At 44.7% G+C, this 22055-nt stretch overlaps 1 protein-coding gene across 1 annotated transcript; it reads left to right on the top strand.

Moving 5' to 3' along the window:
* Nucleotides 1–1357: 1357 nt before the first annotated feature.
* Nucleotides 1358–21576, top strand: TEX35 (testis expressed 35). Its single transcript, XM_082465974.1, has 6 exons — nt 1358–4778; nt 5282–5350; nt 6293–6349; nt 7054–7113; nt 16468–16538; nt 16756–21576. The coding sequence occupies exons 1-6, from the start codon at nt 4581–4583 to the stop codon at nt 17090–17092; spliced, it is 792 nt and encodes a 263-aa protein (XP_082322100.1). The 5' UTR covers nt 1358–4580; the 3' UTR covers nt 17093–21576.
* Nucleotides 21577–22055: the final 479 nt, after the last annotated feature.

The raw sequence follows: 22055 nt of genomic DNA, 5'->3' as shown, positions 1-22055 counted from the left end.
TGCAGAATGGGACTGGAATAGACTGGAACTGTCGTATCGCAAAGCCCTGGACCAACAGGATCATTATCCCAATCTCTGTCTCAACGTCCCACCCGCTGGCCATTCAGGTGACAGAGAGGTAGATCCCTAACCTGAAAACGGCCAGTTCACGTTTGTTAGGAGATTTCATCTCAGCTCGAGAACCTGGTGTAATCTTCCCTTCCAGACCTTGTTGGCTACCTCCCTTTTGTACCAGAACCAGAACCCCAAACCAAGCTTTCTTACAAGAGGACTTGTTAAAGTGAAATAGGAGAGATGAGATGCTTTAGGAAGGGGTGGCAGAGATTGGTTGCCTGCTCCTTAAACCTATTTCCTCTTATTCTTGGGAGACACGTGGCCACATATCCCAGCCTCCTTTCTGGTTAGGACTCCTTTCTGGTTTCAGACTAACACTTTGAGAACCCTCCTTTGCCTTGTTAGTTTGTAGCCGAAGAAATGTGAGTGGGAGGGATGCAGGCTGCCCCCAGGACTAACCCATGGAATCCTCCCATTTGTGAGCCTCCATGGACACCACGCCAGTCACAGTCCCCCAACAAGGGCAATCCAGAGAGGCTGTTGCACCAGTTTGATTGCTTCAGTGATAAATGGGAATCTGGAGGTGTCAGAGGTGGAGAGGAGGCTACAGACCGGGATAGCAAGTGTAGAGAGCCTTGGATCAGGGAAGCCAAGAGAGGCAGGAGTATAACTGCCATCCTCCTCTACTTGGGCTGCATCCAAAGACGGTAAAGGGACACCAGCCAAGTAAGGAGGCCCCAGGAGCTATGTGTGGCAGGAGCAGGGGAGCCTCTGAGGGTTGGTGGCTCTTTATTTCACACAGCAGGCTGCACTGTACCAGTTGGCTGTGGGAACCGTAACAGGTTCCCCTGGGTCCTGGGAGGCCCTGGCAAATGCGTCCCTGTCACAGAGAACACACAGGAGAAAAAAGCCTGCGATCCTCAAACAAAGCCTTTGCTCTGACTTTTCACTTATCATTAGCTGTATTGCGGTAGCTGGAGATTTACCATTAATGGTTCAGAATATTACGTTTTGTTCCTGAAATAGAGGCACTAGAAGTTCACATGATAGAAATTCCATAGAAACAATATAGTAGGACTTGATTCTAGCCAAGATCTGATACACTATTTATAGGAATGATCAGAAATGACATAGGAACCAATGTGTCAATGAGAAAAGGTGTCTGAACCCTGCACAGTGTAGAAGTAAGGTGTCTATAAGTCAGTTATGTGGGACAATGCGGTAACCAATCATATAAAAGCCCCGTGAGAGGTCCCCTGGGGCTAAGAACCAGCCAGCCCGCCACTGGGCGGCAGCGCTAGACACTGCAGTGTGAGGCAGGGTGTTCAGGGGCCAATCATCGAGGTCACGTGTGGCAAGCTGTGTCGTGCAAGGTTGACTGGAGACCACAGCCGTCAGGACTCTGGGCACCTTTGTGAATCAAAGGGCTCTAGAACACTGGGTCCCCTGTAGTCAAATGGGCCCCTCAGCACAGATGACGTTCTCTTCACCTTCTCTGGGCCTAGATGTGAGTCTTGGCTGAGCCCGGGCTTCATTGTAGGCCGGACCCTGGAACTTTGTACCTCTGGAATCACAAGAGGCCAAACACAGAGGCCTGAGGCCATTTTTAATCCTCCTTCCCCCGGCCTCCACCCTGCACACAACATTGTCTTCATGAAACTGAAAGATCAGGACCCCTATAAAGAAAAGGAAATCCAAATGCCATCAGCTTGGGGAAGAGAGACACATGACTGCTTCTTTCTCTCTGTTGGGAATCTCCCCTTTCACCAAACTCCATTGGAACATCAGAGGGCTCTACGGTCCTTGCTGTGGACCAGTGGATTTTGCCCTGAAGGGGGGTTAGGAAAAGCCTACCTGACATTCTCCAGGTAAGAATGGCCTACGGCCTGCATATAACAAAGTCATACTTCCACATCACAGGGCTGCTTCCACCTAGGGCCTCGCACAGTTGCAAAATCTTAGAGAAGAGAGTAACAGACTCATTTATTCAGGTTCATTAAACATATTCCCAGCCCTTCCAGAACATACTGATGACAACAATGATGTATTTGAGGGCATGAATAGCAAGTACTATACGAAGGCACAAGCCTGGAGCTGTGGGTCTGTAGTTAAATTTCTGTCCAAATGATGACGACGATGATGATGATGTGTGTATAATTTTCTACTTTACAAAGAGGTTTTCACAATGAGACCTTGATTCCTTTTACACCCAATTTCCTGATATATGGGCCAGTGGGCTCATGTGACATGCTTGGCCAAGAGGAGACTCATTTAAAAACTGCTCAGCCAAGCAAAGGACACTTTGCTGCAGGCCCAGGAGGAGTTCAACCCCAAACAAAGACGAGAAGGTGCCCATTTTCACACAGCTGGTAAATGTTGAGAAGGAGACCATCATTTTCACTGTAGTTTCCTGCTCAAGCCTATGGGATCTTTGGAAACCTGTGGAGAAAGGGCCCTCCTGCCATGTGGCCAGCGGATCTGGGAGGACCGAGCACAGTGGTCAAAGGACCTTAGTGTTCCAACCCCTCATTTACAAGGGGGAGAGGAGCTTGGGAAGCTCCCCACCACTTCCTTGCCTCCCCTCCCATCTCTTTTCCTCCCCCACTGAACAGTGACAGACGTTCTCCTTTGGTTGTGATGGGCTGAGACTGAAGGTTCTCACCAGGTTGGGAGCTGCAAAATAACCCCCTAGGAAATGCGTCAGAAATGCTGCAAGTGACTCCGAAGAAGCTCCAGTGCTCAGGGCCTCTGGGAAGAACAGGCATAGGCGCAGGAAATGGGAAGGTGAGGGTGATAAGTCATGTCCGGGGTGCGGACACGCACTTCACATGCAATTTGCATCATTTCCTGTACTGTCTGTTCTAGGAATTTCCAAGTTGGCCCTTTCTGTAGCAAGTAGTAGAGGGAAGAAGGCACGCCCAAGGATAAGAGGAAAGAGAATTATTCAGCATCCAGTTAGGCTTGCTAACCTGGATGCTGAATAATTTTAGGTCCCAGGGGAGGCCACGTTCCTTTGCTCTTGAAACACAAATCACAGTTACCCGCAGGATGGCCTCAGTATTCTTCATCGCCCGTCATCTGGGCTTTTCCCCGACCGCACTGTCCACATACTGCTTCTTGCCCTAACGCTCTTCCGGGATAGTAGAAAAACCAGGAGAAAAGAATGGAGTTGGGTGTAGGAGGGGAGAGGGGACAGAGCCAGCTGTGCAGTCAGGCCTGGGCATCAGAGATCGCCCTGCCGAGACTGGCACCCCTCCCCCAGCACAGACAGCCCCGGATTAGCACAGTACGTGCACCTTGAACCGGAGAGACTTCAGGGCATCCCAACCCAAAATAGCTTCAGGCTCGAGGAAGGGTCAGGAGAGCAGGTGTGTGGGCTCCCAGGAGAAGCTCATTGTTGAGGGCAGACACCTTCTCCTGGTCTTTGGGTGGGTCCCGCTGGGAAAGGAGTGCCAGCAATTTTTGCTTCTCCTGGGGCGTGCCTTGTGCTCGGGCCATGCAGGCTGTGGTCCTTCAGGGTGGGCTTTCCAGGACAGCCCCTCTCCCCTTGCAGGAGGGAGACTTCGTGGCTTTGGAACCGGCCTGAGGTCCTCTTCTCAGCGGCCGAGGCACCCCAGGCTCAAAGTTACGGTGACACTCCGGCCGGCATGCGGGTCCTGGGCATTGTGACCTCAGCTGTTCCACACACAGAGAGGTGGGCGTCCTGCCCTCACCTCAGCCTGTAACCTGCATAGGACAGTGGCCTGGTCCCGGGGCCCATTGTGGGGAGGTTGGGAAGTTGAAGAACACTCTGGCCTCCTCCATCATGTCGGCCAAGAGGGCAGAACTGAAGAAAACAAACCTGGTAAAGGAGAAACGTTGCTGGCCAATGTGGGGCCTCTTTGAACTCTCACTGGTTGGAGTTGGGGGGTACAGAGAGTCCCCAGCGAACCCTTGGCTTTTCTTTCTCCCTCTGAGCATGACGTGGCCTCTCAGGCTGGAAGGAGGGTGGGGAATGGACCCCTGGCCTTGGGGTGGGAAGGACCCTGCCAGGACAAGGAGCACTGAGATGCCCCACCCCAACCCCGGCCACTCCGGGAGCCATGAGCCCAGCCAGGCCCGCATTTTACCCGCGTGTTTAAGGCACACAAGAATCTCATCAGATAAAGGTAATTATCATCCACGATTTACAGACGAGGAAGTGAAGGCTCAGAGAGGCTAAATAACTTGCCTAAGTCAACACAGCTGGTAAGGAGGGCGGCTGAGACTAGAATTCAAGTCTGTCTGTCTACCTCCAAAGTCAATGCTCCTGAAAAAATACTTAGACAGCTTCCTTCAGTTATCTTAAAGTGCTCCCGCCAGCCCTCACCCCCGCCAGCTCCCCAGGGAGAGGGCTGCCTGCTGAACTGGCAGGTGTCATTCATGAGAGGAGTAGAACATGAGAAAATGTGAGTTATCTTGGCTCAGGCGCTGGGGGTATGTGGGCCTGAGCTTAAGTGCAGTTAGACAGGCAGGGTTGGGTGGGTGGAGGGTCCTCCCCAATCCTGATGCCTGGCAGCCTGAATCCCAGCCTCCTGTCTCTGCAGAACAAGAACTACAAGGCAGTTTGCCTGGAATTGAAGCCAGAGCTGATCAGAGTAAGAAGCTTGTTTGAGGTCATACCGGCAGCCAGGCCTGAGACGCATGGGGAGGCGACTTGGAGTCAGGGGTCATTCGCTGTTCCTGGTGGCCAAGACTTGTCCCAGATGCTGGCCGATACACTGAGAGAGAGACAAGCTCTCTGCTCTCACAGAACAAAGCAGATACCTAAATAAATAAGGAAAAATTCAGTAGTTTTACCTATGATGCAGAGAATTAAAAATAGGGAGATGTGACCGGGGGGCTGCTGTGGGTTGAGGGTGTCAGGAAGGCCTTCCTCTGAGCTGAGAGCTGTAGGACAAGGCTGCGGCCCCTGGAGGGCTAAAGACGAGTGCTGTGGGCAGAAAAAGCAGCACGCACAGAGGCCCTGAGGTGGGAATGAGTATGGCTGTGGAGGGGACAGAAAGCTGAGGCCCAGTGGGCCAGGAAGGGAGTGGAATGAGATGAGCTCACAGAGGGGAGAAGGATGGAGGAAACTCCTGCACAGGTGAGGCCAGGTTACCTCTGCGCTGGCCCAAAGGGAGGAGCAGAAACTCGGAGTCATCCCTCCTGCCTCACCCTCCCACGCCTGCAGTTTCCAATATTCTGCGTTTCTGTTTTCAACCAACAGACATATGACTACAAAGGAGCTAAACAAGAAGGACCATTTACCAAACCAGGAGGGACAAAGGAGCTAAAGGTAGGTGTGTGGACCCAGGAGACAGGAAGTTGGATCAGCACAGTGAACAGGTGGGGCCGACAGAACAACTTCTGCAGCAGGTAAACTGCTGGCATCTGCAGTTCTGCTCCAGCCCCTGTGACTTCATTCCTTCTGGTTCTCTCTATTTTAAAATAATTTCAGACTTACAGAAAATTTTCCGAAAAATGGAACAATGAGTTATACCCTTCCCCCAGATTCCCAAATGTTGGCATTTTATCTTGGTTTTTTTTTTCTCTCTTTCATATTCACACACCTATATATAACATATATATTTCCTGAACCATCTGCGAGCATGAGGTTCTCTCAAATTTCGGTATATATTTCCTCAAAACAAGAACACTCTCTTACACAGCCACAGTACTATTATCCAAACATCAAAAGCAGGAAATTAGTGTTGATACAGTTCTCACCTACAGCCCTTATTCTAATTTCACCAGTTATCCCACTAATGTCTTTCATAAAAAAAGAGAAGATAACTTTTTTGGTCTGGGATCCAATCCAGAATCACACCTTGCATCTAGTTTCCATGTCTCTTCAGTCTTTTTTCATCTGGAACAGTTCTTCGACCTTGTCTTTTGGGACACTGTCATTTTTGATTACAAATCATTTATTTTGTGGAATGACCCTGAATCTGGGTTGTCTGATGCTTCCTCACCATTAGACTTAGGCCATGCATTTTTCGGTGGTCACACCACAGGAGCGAAAGTATGACCTTTTCAAAGTGCATCACATCTGGAGGTACAGGATGTCTGTGTGTCCCACTATCCTATTTTCTTAATAGCATCCTTTCTTTCCTCCCTGCTGGCATCTATCTCTCTGCTCCTCTTTTGGCAAGGCCCCAGGATCTTTCCTTTCCTCCTTTTGACCGTTTCCCTTCCATCCAAGACATTTCTTTACTCCTTCTCTATTTTATTTCCTCAGAATGAACTCAGGAAGGTGAGGGAAGAGCTCAAGGAAAAAATGGAGGAGATAAAACAGGTAACAGGATGAGACTTTTCAGCTCACGGAGAAAAAGTGTAGCTTCAAGGAAAATGCAATGCCTAACTTTGAATAGTAAAGAAAATCAGAAATTGCATGGAAAAAGCAATCAAACCAACTGAGCCCAAATCCCCTAGAGTGTTTAAGTGTCAGCAGCTTAGGTTATCTGTTTCTTACTTGTTTGATGCTTAAACCCAAATTTTGAATGATAAGGGCTCTCTAAGATATCTCATTAATAAGGGTGGGGAGATACAACCTTAGTGACAGAGTGAGAGGGACTGACCTGGAATTTGGGGGCAGTCAGGGACCAATTCCATTGTCCTAATACTCTTCCCCTGAGCAAGCTGCAGAGAAAGAATCCTCTTCTTGTTTCTCTGATGGAATCACCTATAGCATATTTATGAACAAAGGAAATGCTCACGCAAGAACGTGTAATTGAGCTGTGGTCTGAGCTCCACATGGCAGCCTTGCAATGACCAGATCCAAGCTGTGCCAAGGCTGCTGCTGGTGGTGACTTGATGATACACTCACCCTAGTCCCTTCACAGACTCTTGGGAAGAAAGTGGCTTTAGTAGGCCATTATTAGAACATTCCTTAATCTTCATCCAGCTCATTCCAGGGGAGCAGCTGCAGCCCTTAGCTTAAAATGCCTGAAGGACAACTCCACATTCAATAATGTGCTCTTTGCCTTTCTTCCTCACTAGATAAAAGATGTAATGGACAAGGATTTTGAAAAACTCCATGAATTTGTGGAGATTATGAAGGTAAGCATTTACTGAGTGCCCTCCATGGGCCAGTACCATACTAGGAATCATGCAAGGAGATGCCAAGCCTGCCCTGCAAGTGCTTACAACTTGATAAGAGACCCAAACTCTATTGCAAAAAAGAACAAAATAACAAGTAAGTACCAAGCTAAATGATGACTGGTTGTCAACTAACCAGGGGTTTAGAGAAGTGAGTAATGAATGCGGGTTGGGGTAACCAGAAAAGTCCTTTCAGAGGAAGTGAACCTTAAGGTGAGTCTTAAGGCAGCATTGGAAATTTAATATGAATCTAATCAAGAGCCCCATAAGATTATTTTTGAACTCAGTAATTACTAAAAGGATCATCTAGATTCTAGAATAGCAGTTTACAGACTTTGGTGGGTTTCAGAATCACCAGGAGCACAAATATAGGAAACAGAGCTCAGGTCCTGTGTGGATGGGGCTGGCACCCTGGGGTTTTGTTCATGGTCCCCAGGTAGAAGATTGAGAACAACAAATGCAGAAGCATAAATAGGCAAAAGCATTTATTTATAAATTTTTCAAGAGTTGTAAGGGGGCATTACTTCTACCAGATATTAAAATCATAATGAAGCCAACTTAATAATCAAATTAAGGTGGTACAGCCCAAGGATAACCAGACAAATGATGAAACCAACATAGATAATCCTGTAACAGTCTCTCTGCCAGGGATGCACTGAGAATCACTTCTGAGGATTTCTAAAATCCATTTACCCAGGCCCTGGCCCAGATAAAGTGAATAAAAACCTCCAAGGTTGGGCACAGTTGCTCAAAACTCTGTTAAGTGATTCAGATCCTTGCTCCTGATGAGAACCAGGTCCTTAGCACATTAGCAGTAGTTATTAACATTGGCTACGTGTTAGAATCACCTGTACTGTGGTTTTGAACAGCTCCTCTTTGCACCTGGCTGCACCCCATAGCAATTATATCAGAACCTCTTAATATGGGGTCTGCGGACTTCCCTGGTGGCACAGTGGTTAAGAATCTGCCTGCCAGTGCAGGGAACACGGGTTTGATCCCTGGTCCGGGATGATTCCACATGCCGCGGAGTAACTAAGCCCACGAGCCACAACTACTGAGCCTGTGTTCTAGAGCCCTCGAGCCACAACTACTGAGCCCACGCACTGCAGCTACTGAAGCCCGTGCACCTAGAGCCCATGCTCTGCAACAAGAGAAGCCACCACAATGAGAAGCTCGCACACCTCAATGAAGAGCAGCCCCTGCTCGCTACCACTAGAGAAAGCCCACGCGCAGTAACAAAAACCCAACGCAGCCAAAAATAAATTAAAAAAAAAAAGAATGGAGGCAAAAATCGAGAAGATGCAAGAAATGTTTAACAAAGACCTAGAAGAATTAAAGAACAAACAAACAGAGATGAACAATACAATAACTGAAATGAAAACTACACTAGAAGGAATCAATAGTAGAATAACTGAGGCAGAAGAACGGATAAGTGACCTGGAAGACAGAACAGTGGAATTCACTGCCATGGAACAGAATAAAGAAAAAAGAATGAAAAGAAATGAAGACAGCCTAAGAGACCTCTGGGACAATATTAAATGCAACAACATTCGCATTATAGGGGTCGCAGAAGGGGAAGAGAGAGAGAAAGGACCCGAGAAAACATTTGAAGAGATTATAGACAAAAACTTCCCTAACATGGGAAAGGAAATAGCCACCCAAGTCCAGGAAGTGCAGAGAGTCCCATACAGGATAAACCCAAGGAGAAACATGACAAGACATATAGTAATCAAATTGGCAAAATTAAAGACAAAGAAAAATTACTGAAAGCAGCAAGGGAAAAACGACAAATAACATACAAGGGAACTCCCATAAGGTTAACAGCTGATTTCTCAGCAGAAACTCTACAAGCAAGAAGGGAGTGGCATGATATATTTAAAGTGATGGAAAGGAAGAACCTACAACCAAGATTATTCTACCCAGCAAGGATCTCATTCAGATTTGATGGAGAAATCAAAAGCTTTACAGACAAGCAAAAGCTAAGAGAATTCAGCACCACCAAACCAGCTCAACAACAAATGCTAAAAGAACTTCTCTAAGTGGGAAACACAAGAGAAGAAAAGGACCTACAAAAACAAACCCATAACAATTAAGAAAATGGTCATAGGAACATACATCTTGATAATTACCTTAAATGTGAATGGATTAAATGCCCCAAGCAAAAGACACAGGCTCGCTGAATGGATACAAAAACAAGACCCATATATATGCTGTCTACAAGAGACCCACTTCAGACCTAGGGACACATACAGACTGAAAGTGAGGGGATGGAAAAAGATATTCCATGCAAATGGAAATCAAAAGAAAGCTGAAGTAGTGATACTCATATCAGATAAAATAGACTTTAAAATAAAGAATGTTATAAGAGACAAGGAAGGACACTACATAATGATCAAGGGATCAATCCGAGAAGATATAACAGTTATAAATATATATGCACCCAACATAGGAGCACCTCAATACATAAGGCAACTGCTAACAGCTATAAAACAGGAAATCAACAGTAACACAATAATAGTGGGGGACTTTAACACCTCACTTACACCAATGGACAGATCATCCAAACAGAAAATTAATAAGGAAACACAAGCTTTAAATGACACAACAGACCAGATAGATTTAATTGATATTTATAAGACATTCCATCCAAAAACAGCAGATTACATGTTCTTCTCAAGTGCGCACGGAACATTCTCCAGGATAGATCACATCTTAGGTCACAAATCAAGGCTCAGTAAATTTAAGAAAATTGAAATCATATCAAGCATCTTTTCTGACCACAACGCTATGAGATTAGAAATCAATTACAGGGGAAAAAAACGTAAAAAACACAAACACATGGAGGCTAAACAATATGTTACTAAATAACAAAGAGATCCCTGAAGAAATCAAAGAGGAACTCAAAAAATACCTAGACAAATGACAACAAAAACACAACAATCCAAAACGTATGAGATGCAGCAAAAGCAGTTCTAAGAGGGAAGTTTATAGCAATACAAGCCTACCTCAAGAAACAAGAAAAATCTCAAATAAACAATCTAACCTTACACCTAAAGGAACCAGAGAAAGAATAAACAAAGCCCGAAGTTAGTAGAAGGAAAGAAATCATAAAGATCAGAGCAGAAATAAATGAAATAGAAACAAAGAAAACAAGAGCAAAGATCAATAAAACTAAAAACTCGTTCTTTGAGAAGATAAACAAAATTGATAAACCATTAGCCAGACTTATGAAGAAAAAGAGGGAGAGGACTCAAATCAATAAAATTAGAAATGAAAAAGGAGAAGTTACAACAGACACCACAGAAATACAAAGCATCCTAAGACACTACTACAAGCAACTCTATGCCAATAAAATGGACAACCTGGAAGAAATGGACAGATTCTTAGAAAGGTATAACCTTCAAAGACTGAGCCAGGAAGAAATAGAAACTATGAACAGACCACTCACAAGTAATGAAATTGAAACTGGGATTAAAAATATTCCAACAAACAGAAGTTCAGGACCAGATGACTTCACAGGTGAATTCTATCAAACATTTAGAGACGGGCTAACACCCATCCTTCTCAAACTATTCCAAAAAATTGCAGAGGAAGGAACACTCCCAAACTCATTCTACCAGGCCACCATCACCCTGATACCAAAACGAGAGAAAGATACTACAAAAAGAGAAAATTACAGACCAATATCACTGATGAATATAGATACAAAAATCCTCAACAAAATACTAGCAAACAGAATCCAACAACACATTAGAAGGATCATACACCATGATCAAGTGAGATTTATCCCAGGGATGCAAGGATTCTTTAATATACGCAAATCAATCAATGTGATACACCATATTAAAAAATTGAAGAATAAAAACCATATGATCATCTCAATAGATGCAGAAAATAGATGCACAAAATTCAACACCCATTTATGATAAAAACGCTCCAGAAGGTGGGCATAGAGGGAACATACCTCAACATAATAAAGGCCATGTATGACAAACCCACAGCAAACATCATTCTGAATGGTGAGAAAATGAAAGCATTTCCTCTAAGATCAGGAACAAGACAAGGATGTCCACTCTCTCCACTATTATTTAACATAGTTTTGGAAGTCCTAGCTATGACAATCAGAGAAGAAAAAGAAATAAAAGGAATACAAATTGGAAAAGAAGAAGCAAAACTGTCACTGTTTGCAGATGACATGATACTATACATAGAGAATCCTAAAGATGCCACCAGAAAACTACTAGAGCTAATCAATGAATTTGGTAAAGTTGCAAGATACACAATTAATGCACAGAAATCTCTTGTATTCCTATACACTAATTATGAAATATCTGAAAGAGAAATTAAGGAAACACTCCCATTTACCCTTGCAACAAAAAGAATAAAATACCTAGGAATAAATCTACCTAGGGAGACAAAAGACCTGTATGCAGAAAACTATAAGACACTGATGAAAGAAATTAAGTATGCTACAAACAGATGGAGAGATATACCATGTTCTTGGATTGGAAGAATCAATATTGTGAAAATGACTATACTACCCAAAGCAATCTACAGATTCAATGCAATCGCTATCAAATTACCAACGGCATTTTTTACAGAACTAGAACAAAAAATCTTAAAATTTATATGGAGACACAAAAGACCCCAAGTAGCCAAAGCAGTCTTGAGGGGAAAAAACGGAGCTGGAGGAGTCAGACTCCCTGACTTTGGACTATACTACAAAGCTACAGTAATGAAGACAATATGGTACTGGCACAGAAACAGAAATATAGATCAATGGAACAGGATAGAAAGCCCAGAGATAAACCCATGCACCTGTGGTCAACTAATCTATGACAAAGGAGGCAAAGATATACAATGGAAAAAAGACAGTCTCTTCAATAAGTGGTGCTGGGAAAACTGGACAGCTACATGTAAAAGAATGAAATTAGAACACTCCCTAACACCATATACAAAAATAAACTCATAATGGATTAGAGACCTAAATGTAAGACTGGACACTATAAAACTCTTAGAGGAAAACATAGGAAGAATACTCTTTGACATAAATATCAGCAACAACTTTTTTGACCCACCTCCTAGAGTAATGGAAATAAAAACAGAAATAAAAAAATGGGACCTAATGAAACTTCAAAGCTTTTGCAAAGCAAAGGAAACTACAAACAAGATGAAAAGACAACCCTCAGAATGGAAGAAAATATTTGCAAACGAATCAACGGAAAAGGATGAATCTCCAAAATATATAAACAGCTCATGCAGCTCATTATTAAAAAAGCAAACAACGCAATCCTAAAATGGGCAGAAGACCTAAATAAACATTTCTCCAAAGGAGACACATGAAAAGCTGCTCAACATCACTAATTATTATAGAAATGCAAATCAAAACTACAATGAGGTATCACCTCACACCAGTTAGAATGGACATCATCAGAAGGTCTACAAACAGCAAATGCTGGAGAGGGTGTGGAGAAAAGGGAACCCTCTTGCACTGTTGATGGGAATGTAAATTGATACAGCCACTATGGAGAACAGTACGGAGGTTCCTTAAAAAACTAAAAGTACAATTACCATATGACCCAGCAATCCCACTACTGGGCATATACCCAGAGAAAACCATAATTCAAATAGACACATGCACCCCAATGTTCATTGCAGCACTATTTACAATAGCCAGGTCATGGAAGCAACCTAAATGCCCATCTACAGACGGATGGATAAAGAAGATGTAGTACATATATACAATGGAATATTACTCAGCCATAAAAAGGAACAAAACTGGGTCATTTGTAGAGACATGGATGAATCTAGAGACTGTCATACAGAGTGAAGTCAGAAAGAGAAAAACAAATATCGTATATTAACGCATACATGTGGAACCTAGAAAAATGCTACAGATGAACCGGTTTGCAGGGCAGAAATAGAGAGAAAGATGTAGAGAAGAAACGTATGGACACCAAGGGGGGAAAGCGGCGGGGCGTGGCCATGGTGGGGAGGGGTGGTGGTGGGATGAATTGGGAGATTGGGATTGACATGTATACACTGATGTGCATAAAACTGATGACTAATAAGAACCTGCTGTATAGCACAGGAAACTCTTCTCAATACTCTGTAATGACCTACATGGGAAAATAATTTTAAAAGGAGTGGATATATGTATAGGTATAACTGATGCACTTTGCTGTACAGCAGAAACTAACACAACATTTTAAATCAACTATACTCCAATAAAAAAGAATATTGCCTGACTATATAAGGGAAAAGCTTAACTCAGTTAACAGTATAAACTGAAATAGTATATAAAGTGAATTTTAAAAATAAAAATAAGAAGTATGTATTTAACTGAATGGTCTAAATATAACTACAATGGAAGAAATCACAAAGGAAATATTGATAATGTTTAACAATACAAAAATTTTAAAAATTATAACAGAAAAGCACCATACACAGAGTTAAAAAGTAAGCAACAGTTTTGGGGAAATAATTTTCCACAAATATGATAGTCATAGACAAAAGCTTTTTATGTGTAACATACAAAGCTCACACAAATCAATAAGAACCAACTAGGAAAATGGGCGAAGCGTATATGTGAACAATCCACAGAGGGGAATATTACTAAAAAGCAATAAATATATTAACAAGTTTTACCTCATGAGTAACCAAATAACTGCAAATGAAAACAATACTTAGATAATTGCCACATTCAAATAAGCCAAGTTGTAATTTATGACAATTATAAAGCAAGATAGGAATGCTCTTGTACTGCTGATTGGAGTACAAGTTTGTACAAAACTAAAAAGGAATTAGACAATAGGTATCAAAAATATCAAAACTCAATGACTTATCAACTCCTTGACTTCTCAGAATTTAACCTATGAGAATAATCAGAAATGCCAGCACGGGCATATATAAAAAGATGTTCATCACAGGATTATTTATAATAGCAAAAAATTATAAACAACCACAATTTTCAAAAGTAGAGGAATAGCCAAAAAAATTATGATACATCTATATAATGAAAATTCACTATAGGAGACAGAATTTAGAAAGAATATTTCTAATGAGAAGTGAAAAAGCAAGATGCAAGTAATATATACAGGCTGATCTCAACAGGTGAAAAAAAATTGGTAAGTAAATATATAGAAAAAAGACTGGAAAGAAATATACCAAAAGGGTTAATTGCTGTTATTGAAAGGTGATGAGATTAATTTTTTCTTTTATATTCCTCTGTATTGTCCACATTGTCTGCAAAGGGCATGTCTTATTTCTATATCAAAATGCAAACACAGTAAGTGTTTTGTTAGTGGGTATCACAAGGCACAAAGGAGGCTATTTCGGGCACGGGAACAGCTTGCACACAGCATGGAAGCAGGATGAACGCGAAGCTTCTCACAGTCAGTGGGGAGATCAGTCATAAAAGAAGGATCATTGGGGGAAACTGTGAGAAATAAAATGGAGTGGGCACAAAGGCGGTGGATAATGAAGGCTTCTGAAAGACAGGCAGACAGGTTGGGACTTGGTTGTGTAAGCAGTAAGAGGCCTCTGGAGATTCTTAATCAAAGAACATGCTAGGAGCAGAACTTCAGAAAGCTGAGCTGGCAGCTGCTTGCAAGGTGGCCTGGGGGCGCCGGGGGAGCCGGTGGGGGCCGTCTGGAGCAAGAATATCAAACTGGAAGCCGCATCCCCGCTCAAGGTGAAGAAAGCTGGACCAAGTGTAGAAACAGAAGGAAAAGGGTAAATCTGAAAGACGCAGCGAAGGAAAAATAACATTCTTGGTGATTGATTCAGTATAAAGAATGAAGGCGAGGCAAGCATGCATGATGACACCAAAGTTTTAATCTGGACGATTAGAAAAAAGTGGTGACAGTGACAGGCTAGTTGGGAAGCAGCTAATTTAGAAGAGAAAGTGAAGAGGTCAGTTTGGAACATGATGAGTTTGAAGTGATGGTGAGACTTTTAAGAATATGGGACGTTTTGACTCTGATGTTTTGGACCCGGGGGAATATTGACTTCAAGGATATTTGACTTTATTTACAAATACAAATGTCTTATTCAAAATTTATACAAACATTTTAAAATGCTTTTCAAGAAGATATTTTTTGGAAATCATTTCCATCCTGACAGTGTAATTCCTTGATCAATTTTCTACCCCAGATCAGTAAACTCTTCCCAGATCTTTCATTTTTTATTAAAATGGTTTTCCTTGAAGCAAATTATTTTTCATTTATATTTTGTGATAGTCAATCCAACCCTGTTTTTGTCCTTCACAGATATTGTCAGTAATACTGTCACCATCTTAGAAATTCTTTGTGACCACTATTTCTATCCAATTTTTCCGGGTCAAATTTTATAGATCTAAAATTTGCCAAGAAGATTTTATTATTATTTCAGTTCTTAATAATAAATGTGAGGTGCCATTTGAGCTACTGTCTACTTTATTTTGTGTTGACCATTTCTGCCAGGAGTTGGGTAAAAGATGGAGCAAACACAGATACACAGGATCTATGTACATGGCAGGGGTCAAAACACTGGAGTCAGAAACGTCTTTGGGGGGGTCACGGGGTTTGTTTTCTTTTTTTTTTAATAAATTTATTTATTTTATCTATTTATTTTTGGCTGTGTTGGGTCCTCGCTGCTGTGCACGGGCTTTCTCTAGTTGCAGCGAGCGGGGGCCACTCCTTGTTGTGGTGCGCGGGCCTCTCACTGCGGTGGCTTCGCTTGTTGCGGAGCACGGGCTCCAGGCGTGCGGGCCTCAGTAGCCGTGGCTCACGGGCTCAGTAGTTGTGGCATGCGAGCTCAGTAGTTGTGGCTCGTGGGCTCCAGAGCGCAGGCTCAGTAGCTGTGGCACACGGGTTTAGTTGCTCCGCGGCATGTGGGATCCTCCCGGACCAGGGCTCGAACCCGTGTCCCCTGCAATGTCAGGTGGACTCTCAACCACTGCACCACCAGGGAAGCCCACGGGGTTTGTTTTCTTGGTTCCATGATTGTATAGGCATTGAACCAAGGCAGATAAGGGTTTTATTCAAGTGTGAGATCAGGTAAAATAGATCCTGGCCTCTGACTCACATGGAGACTTTGGACAAGCCCCTAATGACTCTGCCTGTGCTTCAGCTTCGTTATGGAATGGGGGAGGAGACAGGGAGAGGTGGCACATGTCAGGTACATCCTAGTGAGCCACCTCACCCAGGGCTGGTAAGGATTCTTGAGGAAGTAAGATGTTGCGGTGGTCTCTGAGTGGTTTGCAGAACGAGGCAGGAAAAGGGACTTCAAAAGTCCTTCATGATGATGATTTTAGCTTTGAATTCTCTCTTGAAGGAAATGCAAAAGGATATGGATGAGAAGTTGGATGTTTTAATAAATATACAGAAGAACAGCAGGCTGGGAGTGTAACCTGCACCCGTCTCTCCTCAACCCTAAAGAATCTCCTCCCTTCGCTTTGCTAAGTGTCCTCGGGGTTCAGTGGACTCCCAGACCCTTCAAGGAGCTTGGTTTCTCTTCCCCAGTGGCTTGTAGTCAAGGCCTTCCACGGCCAACCATGCTACTGGTTATCTCCTTTCATGCTGAAAATTATCTCCCCAATTCTGCCCCTCCCTGACTCCCCAGTCCTCTCAGGAGAGGACCAAAGGAGCAGCAAGAACTCAGGCTGATAGGAAAGATGGACACAGACCCACAGATCCGGCTCAAGAAAATGGATGGAGCTGATGGAGCGCTACTTGCCCTTCACAAAAAGATGATGGCACTACAACAACCAAAAAAGGATCCAATGGAGTCCCTTCACCGATGTGATACCTGCTGTGTAATGAAGCCCTCCCTGCCCCTGCCCCGGTGTTACACCCCTGGGTTCCTGTTCCCCCGGCCTCCCCTGGGCTCTCTCACTCCCTTACCTCTTGCTGTAAAGGACTGGTTCCACTCCTCTCCTGGCCCCAGGATGCCTCCCTAGTCTTGAGTCCGCTCTGGGGTCTTGCCCTATAGGCCCGGGGTGATTCCGAAACCATGACCAAGTAGGACTCAACCCTGGATGCACCTGCTCCCAAGTGCAACTGTACTGTTCTGTCCTTTCCTATAGCAAGACCTGATGAGGTGCCCAGCAGTCTGGCCATCTTGGACCAGGGAACAATGATCTTTCTGGTGCCGTTTCTGTCCTCCACAGGAGAAATGTTTGTTGTGTGCCCCAAAGAACAACTACAATCAGGGGTAGGTAGATCCATGGAAGCCCCTTATCTCAATCGGGTGCCCCGTCCTCCCAAAGGCAGTGTGCTCAGGGGTGCATTCCCATCAAATCTCACCCGTGGTTATGGTTATGCAGGCTCTGCCCCCCCTCACATCCACTCAGTCTTAGAGGACGTGGCACAGGAAGGAGGACTTGCTTAGCCCAGCCTGGAGGCTGCTGGCTAGAGGCCCCCGTGGAGGGGAGGGTGCCTTGCCAGCTGCTGAGCTGACCTTGCCTCAGGCTCCTGACTTTCTCCCCATATAACAGGCAACTTCCATACCAGGCCTGGGCATCCTTTTCACCCTTGGCATCTGGACCTGCTTTCTGATTTATCTGTGCTTCAACTCCTGTGTGACTGAGGACGTAGTTCCAACTTAGTGCCACCGCAGGACCTATCAGCAGCTCTGGTTCAGCCTCTCCCCACTCCTTGAGCTGCACAGCAAATGCTTGCTGCCCTCTTGCATACCACCCTGCCCCTGGCTCCCTCTACCCGGAGAGTAAAATCTTCATTTAAAGCCAAAGCGAGAGTCAAAGTGTTGAATATCAGCCTCAAACTTGAGTGTGCAAGGAGTGTCACGTTTTTGGGTTGAAATCAGTGTATTTCAGACTCCAGCCTCTCTTCTTGCTTCCTGATGGTTTAGTGGAAAATTCTTAAGGTCACCCTTAGGGTCTTCCTAAGGATGATCCTTCCCCCCTCATCCCTGCTTCCCTCCTCTTCACCTGGTTCTGAAAACGTCCCAGGTCAAAAGAGAGGAAGGGAGGCCCTGAAGATATCAGATGCCATTCTGCGTGATCCCAGAAGTGTGTGTGAGTGTGTGTGTGCGCGTGCACGCGTGTGTAATTTGGGCAATGGGAGGAACCCCCGGGCCCAGGGTCTAGCCTGCACTGCTTCCCTCTGAGGTCTCGTCACTAAGCAGGACTTGAGGCTCCACTGCTCATAGGAACTTGGTCCCCTTCTTGGGCTCTAAGGATCCACCCTCCCTATCCTCTGGAAAGTTTCCTCAACCCCACCCAAAGGAGACCTAGCCTTTCAGAGGCCTTTAAAGGTGGGGACGAGCCATTGACCTCCCACTTCACGCTGTGTCCTGCCCCAAATCCCTCCACCGAGGGAAGGTGAAGCCTGGTTGCTGGCTTGAAACCAGAGCAAAGAAAGATACAGAGAAAAGAGTATTTCAACAAACTATCTTGCCATGGGTGCGATTCTTTGGCTTCAGTTCAACGAACGATGAATTAATGGGATTCCATATTTTATTTCACACCAGCTCTTTCTTGTTTCGTCTCTTTGCTAAGTTGGCTGCTTCAACTTTTAGGTGGTCTAGTAAATGTTCAAGTTCTTAATGGCTACCTAGTCATGAGCGGTGCCTTGGGTGCTTCAGATAAACATTTAAAAAACAAACAAAAACCAAAACAAAACATAGGCTTTGCCCTCAAGGAGCTTATAGTTTTAAAGGAGAGATGGTAAACACATGTATTGAAAACATGGACCATATATAAATAAGTACAATCATCACAAGCCTGTGATGAAAGCAGAAATGGATTTGGAATGGGGAAAAGAAGGGTGGGTATAGTCCTCTATTAGTTTCCTATTGCTGCTATGACAGATTACCACACATTTAATGGCTTAAGTCAACACAAAATTGGCCCAAAATTGTTCTCACTGGGCTAAAGTCAAGCCTGCATTCCTTCTGGAGACTCGGGAGGATCCGTTGCCTTGCCTTTTTCAGATTCTAGAGGCTGCCTGCATTTCCTGGCTCATGGCCTTCTTCCATCTTCAAAGCCAACAATGGCCAGTCAAGTCTCTCACTGTGCACCACTCTGATTCTTCTTCTGCCTCCTGCTTCCACTTTTAAGGATCCTTGTGATTACATTGGGCCCACCTGGGTAATCCAGGATACTCTCCTTAGTTTAAGGTCACCTGATGATCAACCTTACTTCCCCTTTGCCATGTAACATAACATATTCTCAGGTTCTGGGGATTAGCACATGGACATATTTGGGGGTTAATATTCTCCCTACCACAGGGGACTCCCCAAACCCCATCCCTTGACTACCAAACCTCCAAACACTTGGGAACACTGCATCATTCAGTTCTGTGCAGCGGTGGTTTTAAAATAGGCCCACAGATCAACATATATACACTACTATGTATAAAATAGATAACTAATGAGAACCTACTGTATAGCACAGGGAACTCTACTCAATGCTCTGTGGTGACCTAATGGGAAAGAAATCCAAAAAAGAGGGGATATATGTATACGTATAGCTGATTCACTTCGTTGTACAGCAGCAATTAACACAACATTGTAAAGCAACTATATGCCAATAAAAATTTATTTAAAAAATAGGCCCACAAATTCTTTGATACTCTTTCAAGAGAAATCTAATTCCTCTCCCCTTAAGTGAGGGCTACACATTGTGACTTGCATCTAATGAACAGATTATGGCAGAAGTGATGAGGTGTTACTTCTGAGACTAAGTCACAAAAGACATGTGGCTTTGGCCTTGCTCTCTCTTGGACACGCATTCTGGGTGAAGCTTGCTGCCGTGTGGTGAGGACATCCAAGCGGTCCTATGGCAAGGGCCACGTGGCAAGGAACCAAGGCCTCCTGCCAACAGCCATGTGAGGCATCATCTTCCAGCCCTGTAGGGCTTTGCAATGACTGCAGCCCTGGCCAACGACTTGACTGCAACCTCATGGGAAGACCCTGAGCCAGAACCCTACTACCTAACTACCTGACCTGCAGAAACTGTGAAATATTATAATAAATGCTTGTGGTTTTAAGTTGCTAGATTTTGAGGCAATTTGATATGCAGCAAGAGAGAATACACGTGCCAGTTTTTTTGTTTGTTTTTTTGTGTGTTTTTGTTTTTGGCCGCAGCCTGCAGCTTGTGGGTTCAAACCAGGGATCGAACCCACAGCCTTGGCAATGAAAGCACAGAGTCTTGACCACTGGACTGTCGGGGAATTCCCACACGTGCCAGTTTTAAGAACTAAGACAAGGTCATCAGGGAAACAGGGCTGTCAGGATCAACTGAAGTGCTGAGTCTTTTTTTGTGCAAATGACCGTACACTGCTAATCAAGCCCCCAAAGACTGGTGGCAGTGGTCTCTGCAGTCCCTGTCCCTTGACCCTTTCCGAGCTCCCCTGTGCCCTAGTTCCACGTCCTCCAACTCGGAGGCAGCAGAAGGACAACACTGTGTGTTGGGGGGGACAGTTCTGCCTGGCTCTCACACAGCTGTCATGTCTGCCCTTGGGAATGGATGTTCAGGGAGCCACAGCCTGCCATCCCGCCAATGCTGCTCTTGGGCCAGCTTTGCTGGTGAGCTTGTGCTTTTTCTGTAGGTCTCAATGTCATGTCATCTGGAAGGGAATTATACTTAACCTTGTCTCTTCTCCCAAAGATGCTATTCCTGTCCCACGTACAGAGCCTCTTGGGGGGCACTGGCCTGACCTGGGCCACCATTTCTGCTTTGTGCTACAGGATCCAATTGATCCGAGCAAGGTGGACAGCCAGCTCAACTTGCCCAATCGATTTCTTTCCCTGGGAATTTGAAATTGGAATTTGGTGAGACTCAGCTGGCCCCCAGAACTGGACTTATAATTGGGAGCTGAAGAGGCCTCTGCCACCATTGGCCAAAGATGCAGATCTACAGAAAAAAAAAAAAAATCATTTTGCAGAGAGAGAAGAATGAAACAGAGGGACTGAGAGAAGTGGAGACTCGTGCAGTTCTGCAGAGGGGGCTGTGAGAGCCACTGTCTGGCCCAGGCCCTGGCCTGACTGGGCTGGTGCTGGCCCCTGCCTTGGCTTCATGAGAGCCTCTGGACCCTTGGACCGAGGTGCACATTTCTGTTTAAGCAGAGTGGCTTTCTGTTACCACCTAACAAGCCTGAGCTAAGGCCCCACGGTTAGAAGGAATGTCAGAGATTGGTCAAATCTCTTCAATTTACAGTGAGGATTCTGAGACCCAGAGAGGCGCAGTGAGGTGCCCTCAGGCACACAGCCCATTTGTAGCAAAACCAAGACCAGAACCCAGGTCTTCTGACTCCTGGGCCAGTGCTCTGTGGCTCTCTGGGGCTGGCTGTATTTCCAAGGGCAGTAAGATGAGATAGAAGGCAGTCAGCTGGATCTGGACATGAATCAGTGGCGTGGCCGCAGGTAAGTCACTTCACCTCTCAGATTGCTTTTCCATCTGGAACGTGGGCATAACCACACCTAATTCAAAGGGGGTTGAATGAGAGCACATGCAGAGGAATTCAATTCTTTAAAAAAAAATTGCTCTGAGAACAATGATGATGAGGTCAGAACTGCCTTTCTCAGATTAAAAGGCTTCAGTTCTCCATCCCACCTCCAGTCAGAGCCAGGTCTGCAATAAAATGAATTTTGATCTACTTCGATTTAAAAAAATAAATGTTCTGAGAGGAGGAAGGATGCGTATATTAGGAAATCAATCAACAGGAAATTATAAAAATGGTATGGGGATTGGGACTGCCTGTTCTAGAGTACAGAGCGGTCCCTTGTAACACAGCATCCCACCCTGTAACCTTGGTGTCTGATTCCAACAGAGTGAGGGGTAAGTGGCTCACCCTAGCTCACGCACAGGTAACAGGTGCTGCAGCCCCAGGCCCTGACTCAAGCAGTCACCAGAGAAACAGGAGGGTGCGTCATTTGGCAGCCACTAGGCAGGCAGGGCT

Source organism: Balaenoptera physalus (assembly GCF_965194825.1).
Source record: "Balaenoptera physalus genome assembly, chromosome: 1".
In the NCBI taxonomy this organism is placed as follows: domain Eukaryota; kingdom Metazoa; phylum Chordata; class Mammalia; order Artiodactyla; family Balaenopteridae; genus Balaenoptera; species Balaenoptera physalus.
The sequence above is the reverse complement of the archived record's forward strand: the minus strand, read 5'-3'. Positions and strand labels throughout refer to the sequence as shown.

Excerpts from the sequence above, each read along its gene's own strand:
- TEX35 (XM_082465974.1), top strand. The coding sequence starts at position 4,581 with ATGCCTGGCAGCCTGAATCCCAGCCTCCTGTCTCTGCAGAACAAGAAC. Across the intron at positions 5,351-6,292 it reads GAGGGACAAAGGAGCTAAAG|AATGAACTCAGGAAGGTGAG; the intron begins GTAGGTGTGTGG and ends TTATTTCCTCAG. Across the intron at positions 16,539-16,755 it reads AAGAACAGCAGGCTGGGAGT|TCCTCTCAGGAGAGGACCAA; the intron begins GTAACCTGCACC and ends CTGACTCCCCAG.